The sequence below is a fragment of the Pleurodeles waltl genome, chromosome 10, assembly GCF_031143425.1.
Source record: "Pleurodeles waltl isolate 20211129_DDA chromosome 10, aPleWal1.hap1.20221129, whole genome shotgun sequence".
In the NCBI taxonomy this organism is placed as follows: domain Eukaryota; kingdom Metazoa; phylum Chordata; class Amphibia; order Caudata; family Salamandridae; genus Pleurodeles; species Pleurodeles waltl.
Genome location: NC_090449.1, coordinates 240,566,684 through 240,582,148, shown reverse-complemented (window position 1 = coordinate 240,582,148; position 15,465 = coordinate 240,566,684). Strand labels below are relative to the sequence as shown.

At 41.0% G+C, this 15,465-nt stretch overlaps 1 protein-coding gene across 1 annotated transcript in view; it reads left to right on the top strand.

Moving 5' to 3' along the window:
• The window catches only part of DNAH3 (dynein axonemal heavy chain 3), a 536,699-nt gene that overhangs the window by 276,984 nt on the left and 244,250 nt on the right, over positions 1-15,465 (top strand). The window contains exons 30-32 of the mRNA XM_069210285.1: positions 1,226-1,339; positions 8,392-8,568; positions 10,185-10,276. Of these exons, the coding sequence (XP_069066386.1) occupies positions 1,226-1,339; positions 8,392-8,568; positions 10,185-10,276 (383 nt within the window). The remainder of the gene's footprint in view (positions 1-1,225; positions 1,340-8,391; positions 8,569-10,184; positions 10,277-15,465) is intronic.

Sequence of the window (15,465 nt, the reverse complement as noted above, 5' to 3'; positions counted from 1 at the left end):
CAGTATCAATTTTCTTTACTGGGTCATATTAACTCTGGTTCTTAACTTTCCCTTTAAGTGTTGAGTGAAAATATCTTTGCAGAGGCACTTTATCTTGCCATATTCAAATTATGTTTCTATACAACATGTTTTCCATTTTTATTTAATTGCATATGTTTATTTTTACATTCTTTCTTTCCAAAGCAGTTTGTAGACTTGCCAAAACAAAGTTTAAAAGTGTAGTCCAGTGAGTGTGATTAACATTATATTGTAGAAAAATGTAATTTGAGTAGGTAGCTTGGTAAAAAAAATGGACACTATAAAGCCTGAGTTAAAAGATTTGTGATACGAATATGGGGTTTCCAACCTTTTCTGTAATAAGAGCTACTTGATCTTGAACTACTGATATTTATATTGGTTGGGCGGAATTGGCGGAGTTTCCTTCCGTGGCATACATGATGTGAATGTGAGTCAGTCCTTTATGCGAAAAATATGTACAAATGCTGCATGACTGTCATTGGGAAAGTCATGTTCCTCTTCTGTTCACTGTAAATGTGTTGCCTCAGTTTGTTCAGTCCTCTTGCATTCATATTCCACGAAAGATTATCAGGAATGTTTTCTTACAATCTAAATGGGAAATAGAGTATGCTGGCACGCTTCCGTTTTTTTCGAATTAAATGAATTTGAAGTTTTCATAAAATGCAGTACCCTAAAAATAACCTTGCCAAAAAATTAAACAAAAGATCTATCACACATAAAATATAGTCCAGCAATTATCCAAATAAAGAATATTTGATGCACACCCTGCCTGTCAGCACAAAAGCTAAATTGAACACACACCAACACACATACGCACAAGGGGGGGAAGAAGGTAAAAAGAAATACACACAGATATATACATATATATATGTATATTAACTCAGATCAAGTTAAAAAATAAGTCAAGAAGGTCTAATTAAGCATAGAGTTCTGAAAAAGTGCTCACATGCTGTCATCTAATTCTCTTATAACACTTATGTAAACGTTTTACCTCTGCCGCTATTCCCTGTCTAGAACAACTTTCGCAATAACTGGATGCACATCGTAAATGAATTAAGTAAGATCTTTGTTGGACGAACCCTGTTAACACAACTGATTCTTTGATAGGTTGGAATACCTTCTTCAATGTGTACCACATTATAGAAACCAAACTGTTTGGTGTAAACAATATCTCTAACCCTGAATTGTGTTTGTTTTTTCTGTTTAGTGTGTTGTCTTTAATTGTTCAGATGGACTTGATTACAAAGCCATGGGCAAGTTTTTCAAGGGACTTGCACAGTCTGGAGCATGGGCCTGCTTTGACGAATTCAACAGAATTGAGGTGCATAGTTGTCCATTTTTTCTAGCTAAATGTCCATCTTCTTGTCTAGGTTTTCTTAATTCCTAAACTGTCGATGTGTTAAACACCTGTTGGAGTAATGATACTGTCTTTAGCATTTAATCTCTTGTACATAGCTACCAAGTATTCAGTTTGCTTATGTGTGACATACACATGTTTTCATGTTGACTATTTGTGACATTTCATTGCCTAGGGTGCAACCCTTCATGTGAAACCTGTTGCCAGTTATCACATCCAGGAAATTAGGTACATTACCACATCTAGTGGAGTATTATGGTCTTGACATGACACCAAAAAACCTCAACACACCTGATGTACGTATAGAAGGTCACTATCCTACATTCCTTTTGTAATATGGTCATCCATTTTGCATTCCGGGAATTAAAGAAAGCAGAAGTACTACTTTGTATTTTATATTAAATTATATTTATTTATATGTTTAAGTATTTTAAAAATTTCTTTTATTTCAACATTATTTCTCAGGGGTGTTATTTTAAGTCCCTAACTCCATTATTTCTATGGAAGGGTGTTGCAGTACTAGTGGTTGACCATGTATGGCGCTCAACCTACTTCAGCTCTGAGCTGGTGTAATTTACTACCATTTTGGGTCCTTTTTTCAGGTGTAGTACCTTTAGACAGTTTGTGACTAGTAAGAGGTTTACTCTTTTGTGGGTGGCTAAAAGTCCCTCCCCAAACCTCTCCCTCATCCTACCTTAACCTGTCCTTACTCCTCCCTTAGTAAGTATTCCCCATTTTCCAGCCAGCTCTCCACTCTCTCCCACATCCACTGCTTAAGCGTATACGAGTGTGGAGAAGCTGAGATATCTGGGCAGAAAAAAGATAGGAGGATGCGTAAACTCCGCTTATAGGTGTGTGAATAGCATTTTGTGGTTTGTTTGTAGTACAATTGCACTATTACAAAACATACAACATAATGCACTTTGAGAAAAGGCCATGTACTATTTTGTAATAGTTTGGGGCGTAAGTCGCATCCCGAACAGTTCTTCAATGATGTTTCTGTAATAAAAGCCAAATCCTGCTGCATCACAATTTTAAATAAACAATGTGGTAGGGCAGTCATTATCAGTTTTAAGTTCTTCCTTCTGGCCTTAAATCAGCATCATGTGCATTCATCAAGGACTGATTCATAGTGTGTTTTTCATGCGTAAGTTCAGCCTAAGCATGGAAAAAAACAGAAGTTCTGAATTTATAAATATATTCATGACTGATAGGCGATTTCCGAAGCCACTTTTGTTCTCACAATTATTAATTACACATACCTAAATTTCACTATGAATAGCACGCTTTTTCATACTTGTGTGGCACTCTGAAGAGTAGCTGTGGGTGTTTCTGGGTGAATGCTAGGTCAATCAAGTGCCAATGAAATTAACATTGAGACAGTCAAAATGTTGTGGGTATTCACAGGCACTGGCAATGCATTTCCTGCCAGATGTCAGTAGTACAACAAATGTTGGAAAGTGCATCAACAGTCGCTTTTTTAGAGGAGGGTGAATTATGAACTGAACATTATTAATACTTAAATAATATTTTTTTAAAGGTTTGTGTAAAATAGGCATATTCCAGACATTTATGTGAATAGCAAATGAGAATTTAAGAGCAAGGACCCAAATGCTATGCATTGATGACAGTCCATCTTCTAAGGAAATCATCCCAGTTTTCTCCTTGCCTGGACAAATGGCTAGTCATAATGAATACAACTGCTCAGACGTATAGGAGATTTCAAGTTATAGTTCATTGTTGCATCTTCTGCAGATTTTGTTCTGTCTCGTTGATGTCTTTTCTGCAGCATACAGCACTCATCTTTTCGAGGATAGAATATATTTTCCTATTACAGGATGAGTCCTGCTGACTAATATATGGGTAATTTGTGCAAGCGTTAGCTAAACGTTTTTATCATCACCAACTGGCCCCACTTTCATCTTTTGAAGAGCCTGACATTCTGTGTCTGTGAGCTTCAACTAGTAGGTCCGGAACATGTTTGAGATTCTTCATCCACCCTTTTGACCCCTTATAAATGTCTTGAATGGCTTCTGGGTATATTCATAATGAAACATCTTGTTCGACAGGATAGCCAATAACTTCATCATGACATGGACATGTCAAACTTCAGACCACCAGATACTTATTACAGGTACGGTTTCTTGTTTCTAGTGTTTGGTTGTGGTTAGTCGCCCCACTAGAAGAAAATATGATATTAGTTGACCCAATGGGCTTTGGTGGGGATATTTGTTCCTGTCAGAAATTGGGTCTCTGGTTGGCAGTCAGTTTGCACTCTGTCCAAGCAGGGACCCTCACTCTACTCAGGGTAAGGGAGTTACACTCCTAAGACAACCCCTGCTCACCCCATTGGTAGCTTGGCACAAGCATCCAGGCCTGTCTCAAAGGCGATGTGTAAAGTATTTATACCAACACACACAGTAACACAGTGAAAACACTACAAAAGGGACACAACACCAGTTTAGAATAATAGCCGATATTTATCTAAATCAAACAAGACCAAAATGACAAAAATCCAACATACATAAGCAACGTTATGAATAGAAATATTTTAAGCCCTCATTATGACCCTGGCCATCCATTGACCGCCAGAGTCGCTGTGGCAGTCTCACCGTCGTGAGACCGACTGTGCAGACCACCATATTACAACAGGGGCGGTTTGGCCACTGCCAAACTGTCGCGTCCCCGCTCGTCCCGCCGCTTTACCGCAGCCCGCCGGGCTGGAGGTTTCCACTTGCACCCCGGTGCGAATTGGATGACTGCCGAGGTCATTCCGACTTGGGACACCGCCAGGAAATTCCGAATGGACATGTACTTTTAGGTTTTATTTGTTCTGGTAGTGAAAAATTCCTAAACTTGTTTTTCACGACTGTGAGGCCTATGTGCCCCATAGGATAACAATGGGGACCTGTATTACACTTAAAAAGTACTGACGTTTGGTTGAAGATAGATAAGCATATCTTGTTTGTTATCTATGAAATATTAATGAAAAATCATCCTTTATGGTGAAGGTGGATTTTAAAGTACAATTTTGAAAATGCCACTCTTAGAAAGATGGCATTTTCCTGTCCTTGGCAGTGTGGTGCCTGCAGCCCGTCTGGGTCACATGACTGGGTGTAATTGACAGACTTTTTTAATTCCTCCCAGACAGTCAGACAATAGAGCAACTAGATATGCCTGAATGGGCCATCTACCGACAGGGTGGGAGGGCGGATCTGGGCACAGCCCACCTTGCAACTGAATAGGCTGTGCTCTGCCTTCACACAAAGGGCTTATCACCTCCACATTGGGACTGCAGCCAGCCTGGAGCCAGGGCAAAAGGTCAAGAAATTCCAAACTCTTCAAAGAGAAACCTCTAAAAAAACCTCCCAAACTTCAAAGGAGGCACCAGTTATAAAATTGGGACCCTCAGACCCACTTTTCACTTCACCTTCTGAACCTGCTGAAGGACTCTCATAGGTTCTGCCTGCTGCTGTGACTCTGCAATAATGCCTTGCTCTACTTGGAAGGGCTGTTTTGCTGCCTGGAGCCTTCCTTGAACCCTTAGAAACCAGCCCTGCTGTTGGAGGCCTGCATCTTCACCTGATCACACAACTCCAAGGGCTAGTTTGCTGACCTCCTGTTCAGAGCCACAAGGACATGAAAATCTCCCACCCTCTTGAACTCGCACCGTGGCCCAGCCTGAGTGAGTCCTGAGCCCCCAGGTGGTGTCCCACTAGTTCTGGTCCCTTGATTGTGGTTCTAAAGGTGCCCAGAAAGCCAAAAAGCAAGACTTGGGGCTTACCAAAGGTTTTGGCTACAATCTGCTCTGAGAACGGAGGGTAGACCAGGACCAACAGCTTTCAATCCACCCAACGTGCATCACCAGTCAGCCTGACTGTGCGGCTACTCCTACTACATTAAACTTCGCAGCAGCAAATCCTGTTGAGGGGACCTTTGCCAAAGGGTTATTCGATCTTCTGGTCTTCTGTTACAACCTGCTGCCTCATCCCTCTGGAGGTTTTCGACTTCCAAAAAAACAGAGACTCCCTGACAACAACACTCCCTCCACAGACAACTCGTGCACCCTTGACTCGCTGAACTTTACCTACTCTGAACATTTTTCTTGAAAAATCTTCTAAGTCTGAAGGTAAAGCACTGACTGGGCCCAATCCACTTCTTATATCCAAATCCACTTCTTAAATCCGAACCATGAAGTCGGCCACATTTTTCGACATTGATCCAGGCTCGCATGACTAGATGTCAACGGTTGACACCTCGATCTTTTAGGCACTAGTTTTTACCAAAAAATTCATGTCTCCAGTTTTACTGATTGGAGTTTTGTTCTTTTGGTGTCCAATAAGTTATTAAGATTTCCTTTATTTTCCTAAATAGGTGTGGGCTTTTTCTTGTATTGTGTTTTCACTTTGTTACTGTTTGTGTGCTGCATAAATAGTTACACATTGCCTCTAAGTTAAGCCTGACTACTTTTTGTGCCAAGGTACCCCGGGTAAAGCATAGGTTGAGTTAGTGACTGTTTATGGTTCTCCATGCCAGGAACTGTGGCTGTTGCTTGCTTGACCAGGGCTAACATCCCATTCAACCATCAACCCTGTTTTTAACAGCCACCCCGCCTGTGCAAATCTTTGAAAAATGTATTCAGTAGTGGAAGGACATAGAACCATTATAAGGCATTTAATTAATTAGGAATGATGCCCGCTTTCCCTTTTTTAAAGTGAGGAATAATCATGGTGATTTTCTATCCTAAAGATAACTATTCTGTTTGTGGCAACTGGTTGGCAAGTTGCACTAGTTTGTAGCTGATGGTTTCATTAGCTAATTGAATCATCTTTGTAGGAAGGTGTTACAGTACTTGTGGTTGGCCAAGTGTGGCACTGGTCTTACTTCAACTCTGAGCTGGAGTAATTTACTGCAATTTTCTGTCCTTTTTTGGGTGTGTTAACTTTAGAAGGGCAGTTTGTAAATAGAAATGGGTTTACTCTTTTGTGGATTGATACATATTTCTCCCTAAACATCTCCCTTACCTATCTTAACCTGTCCATTTCTTAGTAAGTAGTCCCCATTTTTCAGCCACTCCCCCAGTTTCTCCAAAATCTACTACTAAAGTGTATACTTGTGTGGAGAAACTTAAATTGCTGCACAGAAAAAGATAGGAGAGGTTAATGTGTAAACTCTTCACATTGGTTTGTGAATAGCATTATGTGTTTTTTGTAATACCTTTACACTACTAAAAAACAAACAACAAAATGCAGTTTGTGAATAGGCCCAGCATTATTTTGTGATAGACTCGACTGCAAGTCGGGACTCGAACATTTTTTCAAGCATATCTCTGTAATAAAAGCCAAATCCTTCACCATCACAATTGTAAAATTCCATCAGAAATAAACAATTGTGGAAAGGCAGAGTCATTACCATTTCTTTCTTTGTGCCTAAAATCAGTACTGGGTGAATTTATCAAAAGTCCAACTCATAGAGTGTTTTTTCATGCGTAAGGTGAACATGAGCATGGAAAAGTACATAAGTTCTTAATTCATAACTATATACAAAAGTGACAGGCAAAACCTAAGCCACTTTTGTTCACACAAATATTAATTACACATGCCTAAATTTCATTATGACTACAGGGGTTTTTCATACTTGTGTGGCACCCTGAAGAGTAGTTGTGGGTGTTTTCGGTTTAGTGCCAGGACAATCAGGTGCAACTGAAATGAACATTGAGGCAGTCAAAATATTATAGGTATTCACAGACTTTGGCAGTGCCTTTCCCACCAGATGTCAATAGTACAGCAAATGTTAAGAAAGTGCTTTAACAGCCCCTTTTTAGAGAGGCTTAGGGAAGGAATGTAACATTACTAATAATGAACTACATTGCATAAAGTTTGTGTAAAGTAGTCTTATTCCAGACATTTGTGAGGACAGCAATTGAGAACGTAGAAGCAAGTACACAAATGGTAGACATTGGTGACAGTACACCTTCTAAGGCAAATTATCCCAGTTTTCTCCTTACCTGGACACTATGCCAAGAATACTTGAACTATTTAGAAATATTGTCACCAGAAAAAATTTTGTCTCTTAAATGGTGGAGGAAAGAGCAGAATGTTCTTAAGGGCCACACTTATGATGTCATAATTGCCTTTCAGTTCATCTTATTGATAGCACAGTTGCAACCATCAGATTGATATGGGAAATACTAAAAACAGAATAGCATTGAGTGCTCTTAAGACAGTATGACAAAGAAGGGGCTGGTCTTCTGGTCAGCCACAATTGCAATTTGTGGCACAGCTACCAACAGGTCAACAATCGGATAGCCAATCTGATTGAACCACCGGCAGCAGAGAATGTATTATGGAGAAGAAGAATATCACAGGAAGCCAAATATGTGGATGTACAAGTGGTTATGAGTGGTCTTGATAGAACATCCCAGAGAAGCACTCTCCAGTCCAGGCTGACCTGTCACATGCAGGTCAGTTTGTTAAATTAATCAATAGTATGTCTGTGTCTCCTTGGTTGAGCATTGGTTTTAAACTGATCGGTCACTTTTACTGCAATAGTACACATGCACTCAAATGCATTTTTTTTTACAACTCTAAAAAACAAATTTATATTTGACGGTAAAGGTTTAGCTATGAGAGGCAATCAATCTGTAAACTTTCTATTTTTAAGCAATGTAAAAAGAATATATATTTTATGTTTCAAATTTTATTTTAAACCATGAGGTTCTTTTCAATCTCCCCAAGAGCAATCAGGTGGACTTTTTTTCATTTTTTTCAAACATTTTCAAACTATCATTCCAATATGAACTAAATAATTATAGGTAATTTGTTCACATTTGATCGAAATATAAGCAATTTAAAATGGAGTTTACAGTGGAAGCTTTAGGTAGGCCTTAGTTATATCTGTGCCTATGAGAATATTTAACAAATATGCAAAGGTTGTGTTGTGCTTGATCAATTTAGAAGCGCCATGCTTGTTTTATGTATGTTTATGCATATTGTATTGTGTTTGCTCAAAAATAGGTGGAAGTGTTATCTGTAGTTGCACAACAGATTCTGAGTATACAGCAGGCTATCATTCGAAAGCTGAAAACCTTCATCTTTGAAGGAACAGAACTAACTTTGAATCCAACCTGCTCCGTCTTCATAACTATGAATCCCGGGTATGCTGGGCGTGCAGAGCTCCCTGATAATCTAAAGGTACTTTTCTATTAATGAACTGGCAAGATAATATTACTAATAATATTAATATTCTATTGCTTGTATTTAGATGTCATGTATTGTAAAAAAAATAACTTTACCTTTACTGAAAGGGGGCAACAGTTAACATATAGAAAACTTAAAATGTGACAAAGAAGTAAGTTAAAAAAGTTGAGCCTTACTCATCAAAAATATGTACGACTGGGTACAGGTCCAATCATGACCTATTAATATTTTCTTGACATAAGACACAACAATGTATACAATCCAACCTAGTAAATCATATCTTAGGGAGATAATGAGATTTCAAATGTTTACTGTTCACCCTAGAAGAATCTTTATCTTTCAAATAGCCCTGTTGGCAGACTGCAACCCCTGTAACATTTGATGCTATCACAGTGCCAGGGGCCCTCTTTATGTTCGATATTGTCTTAATGGCATTGCTTGATGCTCGCCGGATATGACCATATTCTAGTGCCTAAATGGCGTCCTGCACCTAGCCTCCTCAGTTTTCAGTTCTGTGTCACTGGCACTGAAATTCTGGAAACTGCTAAGGAGGCATGGCCAGTGGTTTAAAAAATCACACAAATAAAATTTTATTTGAGTGCTTTTTTTCTATAAATTTGAGCCAAATGTTTTTTAGTTTAAAGGTTGCAGGAAGCGCTAGAAGGTAATGTCAAAACTAGTCTCTCTTGCCTGCCACTAGTGGTATTTGGGATGCATCAAAATAATTTGCAGTATCATGATCATCTTGACATAAACCTAATGGCAGCTCCCTTCCTAAAAGTGGAAGACTTAATCCTATCCACGGCAGGAGTACATCCTATTCAGGATGGGAATCAGAAGTCAAGACGTTTCTCTAAGGAGAAAAATATTTTCTCCTGTTGAGAAAAAAAAACATGTGCCACTGCACTTTTGCTAATCATTTACATATGCATAAATGTACAACATTGACAGGAACATATGTAAATTCTTTAGCACGTGAAAGCTCCTCAAAAGATGCAACTTTTGCAGCTTCCCAGATTCTTTGAGAAATCAAAAAACTGTAATCTGTTCCAGACCTAGATGTATCACTATGGCAGTAATTTTAGGATTTTGGGGGCTCAAGCCCAGAGAATCTGCAATGGTAATAGTAACATTGTTTCTGGTGGATACTATTTTCGGACTGCTTATAATTCTCCCACCTCGCTTATGAGCCCAATCATAAATAAAAAAATATGTCAGAACTAAAGGAATGCTAGGTCTCTTGCCATTGAATGTGTTAGCATGTTGCCACAACTGGTCAATGTCTAGTAACTTGTTTCCGGTGTCCTTACCAGTAGCATGAAGCTTTGCAGCTAGTCTACAGAGGAGGCACGTTTCCATCAGAACTAATATACGCAAATGTATAGAATTTATTTTCTTTTACCATAGATTGCTCAACATCCCTAAATAATGGAGGGTAGCAATGTGCATAAAAAGTAGCCCAATATGATAATTTAATGATGAAGCTTTTAATAGTTACCCTAGGTTGCAAAGAGTCTTTTTCAAAGATGTAGCCTGAGCAGGTATGGTTTTAGAATAGTGTAAAGCTATGTTTATTTTTTATTAAAAAATGTTTGTCATCACCTCATCAGGCATTGTTTCGGACAGTTGCTATGATGGTGCCGGATTATGCATTGATTGGTGAAATATCTCTTTATTCGATGGGATTTATTGATTCAAGAAGGTGAGTTTTATTACAATTTTTCATTCACATTTTCTACTGTGGAATATAACTAACATACATCAACAATATTATCATATATGGTATGCTATTCTCTGTACTTCACTCTACATTAATTTTGACTCCAAAATGTCAGAAATTATTAATTTTGATTTAAGAAAAATATGCACTCGTGTAACTCAAGAACAGACAACCAGCTGTCAAGAACTGGATGCTTTGAAGGCCTTGCTTGTTTCTTCTTGATTACCAGAGGAAAAGACAACCCCACCCTGTAACAACGGTGCTACTCTGCACTTAGTATGTATTTGTAACGTACTGAGGGGTTCATTATGATTCCAATGGTGAGGGTCAATGTGGCGGTATGACTGCCAACAGGCTGGCGGTACATACCGCCACATTATGAGATTGTCAGGTTGGCTGCAGCCAACCCCCTACTTCTCCATTCATACTGCCATGGTGATATGAGCCGCCGGGCCGGACATGTGCATCTCCAGCCCGGCGGCCGGCACAATACCGCCGGCGTCATTATGAGCCGGCCTACCACCATGATTTTCGTGGAATTAAAAACGCCACTAAAACCATGGCGGTAAGCCCTACACGCACACACCCGCAGACACGCACCACGCATACACCCAGTCACTCACACTGGCATACACCCATTCATACACACACTGGCATACACACATTCATACTCGAATACATCCAGACATGCTCACACACATTCTTACAATGATCACACTGACATGCAGACACACACTCACTTCACCATTCTTACACCCATTCACTAACACGCATACACCCACACAAACAGCACAACACACACAGACACATTCACACACTCACTCAGACATTCATGCACACACTCAGACACACACACACACAACACCCCCCACCCTCCCGCCATCCTCCCCTGTCGGAAACCCAAATTACCTTGGGCGTGGAGGTTTTCTGGCAGGGAACAGGAAGGGGCACTGCTACCACCAGCAGGACACCGCCAGGCCGTATTACTGGTCATAATACGGCTGGTGGCGTTCTACTGGCGTGGCGGTGCTGGTGGTACCAGTGCCAGCTTACCACTGTTCACCACCATGAGCACTGCCGGATTTCCGCCCTTATTGTAGTGGAAGTGAGGGAGTGCTCATAATATTGCGGACGGATGTTAGCCACGGTGGCGGTATTTTGGCGGTCGTCACTGCGGTGGTAAGCGGCTTTTACCGCTGATGTCATAATGATGACCTAAGTGTCGAAGTTAGGAGGAAACAGCCACAGCAAATGTTTCCTAGGCAATATTGGTAGTTCTTGATTAAAGATCAAACATGATACAGGTCTTGAACATTATCCTGGGACAGGGATGAGGAAGAGCCTAGAAATAAAGTCTAGTGGGCAGTGAACGCAATACAAAATAAGGATACAGAAGCATTGCTTCACTTTCTTCTCTGACCAAAGCTTCTTTTTACATGGTTTAGGGAGGCAACTACATCACAGGAAAAAGGATTAACACAATCTTGGATTAGCACACTCTGATAATAAACACGGGGAATGCAACTATATTGGATGGGAATAGGCTGGTGTTGCCGTATTCATGAAAAGGTTGTTTTCTCGAGGCATCAGGCATAAGAAGATGGGTTTTCTGTTTAACAACCTTCTGTGTTTCCATTCTCCTGTGCTCTGCCCACTGATCTCCCATTCAGTGTCCTGCACTGGCTTGGAAGCATCAACTCTGGTTGGGCAGAAAGGCAGTAAAATCCTTCCCCTGCGAAAAAACAATAGATTGGCATGTGGCACGATTAATTACCAGATTAATGCAAGCATTCCACCCATTACTTTTTTCATGAGTGTGATGCCGTAAGTGTGGCGGGCATGCCCACATGTGGGTCTTGTGCTCCCTGTATCACAAGGTTCATGCTATATCTCAATGACATGGCCCAACTAGGCCGAAATAGGCTTGGGGTTGCTTGTGGGCCAGTTTAGTGAGAACTTGGCCTGGCAGTTTGGGTTGTTTTGTTGCTACTGGAGCAAGTCCAAGGTTGATTTGTGTTTGGCTGTTTCCTGTCTGAGATGGCGTGGTGGGCAAAGAGAGATAGACTACAAAGCAGCATCTTACTGCCTGCTCTTTAACATATATTTAAGCAACTGCTCAGAACAAGTACTGTATTTTTTCCACTTTCACCTGTACCATGAATATGAAGTCTCTATATTGTGCCAATTACCTTTTGCTATGGAACACAACTGCAGTAGGACTACAACATATGCTTAACATGCTGGCTGCTTATGTCAATAACAATACATTGAAAGCCACTATTAATAAATCTAAAATTTTGATTTTTGGACAGGCATTGTTCTGCAGCAACTGGCACATAAGCAATTTGAAATAAGAAGGTGGACATATATTGGACAGGCATTGTTCTGCAGCAACTGGCACATAAGCAATTTGAAATAAGAAGGTGGACATATATAAACATCTGAGCATAACATTAGATCGGGAACTACAATGGGTCAACTAATACACAATAAGAATGGAGCACTGCAAAAATAGGAGCAATGTAATGAAATAATATAATTCAACATATAACGGCTACCTAAACCAGCCTCTAATTGAAGTACACCATGTTTTGGTTGCAACAATCATTGTCTGCTTTCTTGGAAGTACTCATCTAAACAAAATTACTTGCACTTCTAAATAAAACTCCTTTGTACCTTCTGTAACAAGAATTGGGTTTGCACTTAAGTTGTCCTACTACTTTATGCCTCACCTTAGTATGAACAATTAATCTGGGTTTGCTTGTGCTCCTGTTCAAAGAGGACATGGCCTGGCAGTCGCACTGGGCTTTTCCTGTTGGTGCAGGACCAAGGCTGATTTCCATATAGCTGGTTCCTGTCTGAGTTGCAAGGACGTGCAAACATATGATGAACTGGAATGCAGCCCTGAGTAATTACTAGTGGCTGAGATTAATTCGAGAATTCCACCAATAACAGATCAAAATATCTCTCGAAGACATGGCAAAGTAGCATCGAGAACATGATTACAGATTGAGGAAAATGCATAGCAGCATTCCTTGGATTTGACAAACTCTTAGCACAGACCCATCACAATAATCTATAAGCATGACCACATACAGACACATAGAAAAGTAGGAACACAAGTACTTTTATGTTTGAAAATAGTTTGAAATGAGCCATGTCTTGAGGTTCCTTCGGATGTGCATGATGGAGGGGCAGGTTCTGAGGTGTTGTGGGAGGTCATTCCAGGTCTTTCTAAGTATCCTTCGCTTCTGGTCTTCTTGATCAAAGTGAGGGGGTTCCCTTGCCTGGGAAGCATATTAAAGGTGTCTGGTGGGTTCATATAAGTTGAAGCAGGGGTTGAAGGATGGTGGTCTGGTGTTGTGGAGAGCTTTGTAGGCATGGGTGAGTAGCTTGAACTTTCCTGGACTGTGCACCATTGGAGACTTTTGAGGTGTGGAGAGTTGTGGTTATTTCAGAGGATGTTCAGGATGAGTCTGGTGGCATTCTGGTTGGCTTGGAGTCGGCATAGAACATGGCCTGGAATTCTGAAGAAGACGGTGCTTCCCTAGTCAAGTCTACTTGTGATAAGAGACTGGGTAACTGTTCATCTGGTGTTGAGTGGGATCCACTTCAAAATCTTGCGAACCATTTGCAGAATGTGGAAGTATGATGAGGTGACAGCGTTGATCTGTCTGCTCATGGAGAGGTTGGTGTCCAGCATGACCCTGAGGTTCTTGGCATGGTCTGCAGGCGTGAATTTGAGGGCCAGGTTTTGAGGGCCACCAAGAGATGTCCTGGGGGGCATAGTTGTTGGCAAAGAATTTGATTATGTCTGTGTAGAGGTGGAAGCAGTTGTTTTTTTATCAAAGGAGCGATGCTTCTCATGCAGTTGGCAAAGTTTGCTTTGGCAGCACTGGTTAAGTCACTAAGGGAGAGGATGAGCTATGTGTCTTTGGTGTAGTATATTATGTTGATGTAGTGGGCTCTGACAATGCCCCTTGGCATGTAGAGTGTTGGGCTGAGCGACGATCCTTGAGTGACTCTGCATGTGGGTTTCTTGGGCTCTGAGTTGTAGGGGGGAAGTCTAACTCATTGAGTTCTGTCAGTGAGAAAGGAGCATATCCGCTTGAGGGCCAGTCCACAGATACCTAAGTGCTGAAGCTTTCTGATGAGTGAGCTGAGGGGGCTGTATCAAAACCTGTGGAGAGGTTGAGGAGGATGAGTGCAGCTGTTCCTGCTCAGTCAAAGATGCCTCTGATGTCATCAGTCGCCACAGTGAGGGCTGTTTCGGTGCTGTGGTTTGGTGTACCCAGATGGGGTTCAGACCACAGCACAGCATGGAATCTTCTCTGCTGGCAGTGACTGAAGATCTAAGACGTCACTTGGATTGTGAAGACTCAGCTGCCATCATTCTTTTAGATGAAAGTGCAGCCTTCGATACCATTGGCCATGTTACTCTTATTCAGAGAATTTTTAATGCTGGTCTCAAAGGAATGGCACTAAAGTGGCTCACCTCCTTTTTGGAGGATTGTACCTGTTTTTCTGAAAGCCTTCACCTGAGCTGTGGAGTGCCTCAGAGTTCTTTCTTAAGCCTCACACTTTTCAATCTCTATATGCACCCCCTGCAAGAGGTAGTGCGCTCCTATGGGCTGTCAATAGTCTCCTATGCCGATGACACTCAGTTGGTCATGTCAATCTCCCCTGACTCAAGCTCAGGTCACCTACAACTGACTCCTTGTCTTTAAGAGGTGGCCAGGTGGATGGTTAATTGTAGACTAAGACTTAATGAAGACAAAACCAAGGTCATGTTACTAGGCAGTAACTTTTTTAACAGGACTCCTATGCTCCTACCGGACTGTCTGAGGAACCTCCCAACCCCCAAAAAGCTCAATAAACAGTCTTGCGATATGGTTGGATTCCAGCCTTATTATGGACAATCAAGTAAAGAAGTCTGCTTCGGAGTCCTAAGACGGCTGAGGAAAGTCTTTGATCTTCTTCCTTTCCTAACCAAAAGGCAGATTGTCCAGGCCCTTGTAATTTCACGTCTTGACTATGGTAATGTCCTATATCATAGGTCACCTCAGTATGTGCTGCCGGACTTCTTATGAACATTCTGAGGCACCAGTCCGTCAAAAAAGCTTTGGCAGCACTACACTAGCTTCCGATGGAGCAACGTGTGCAATTTAAAG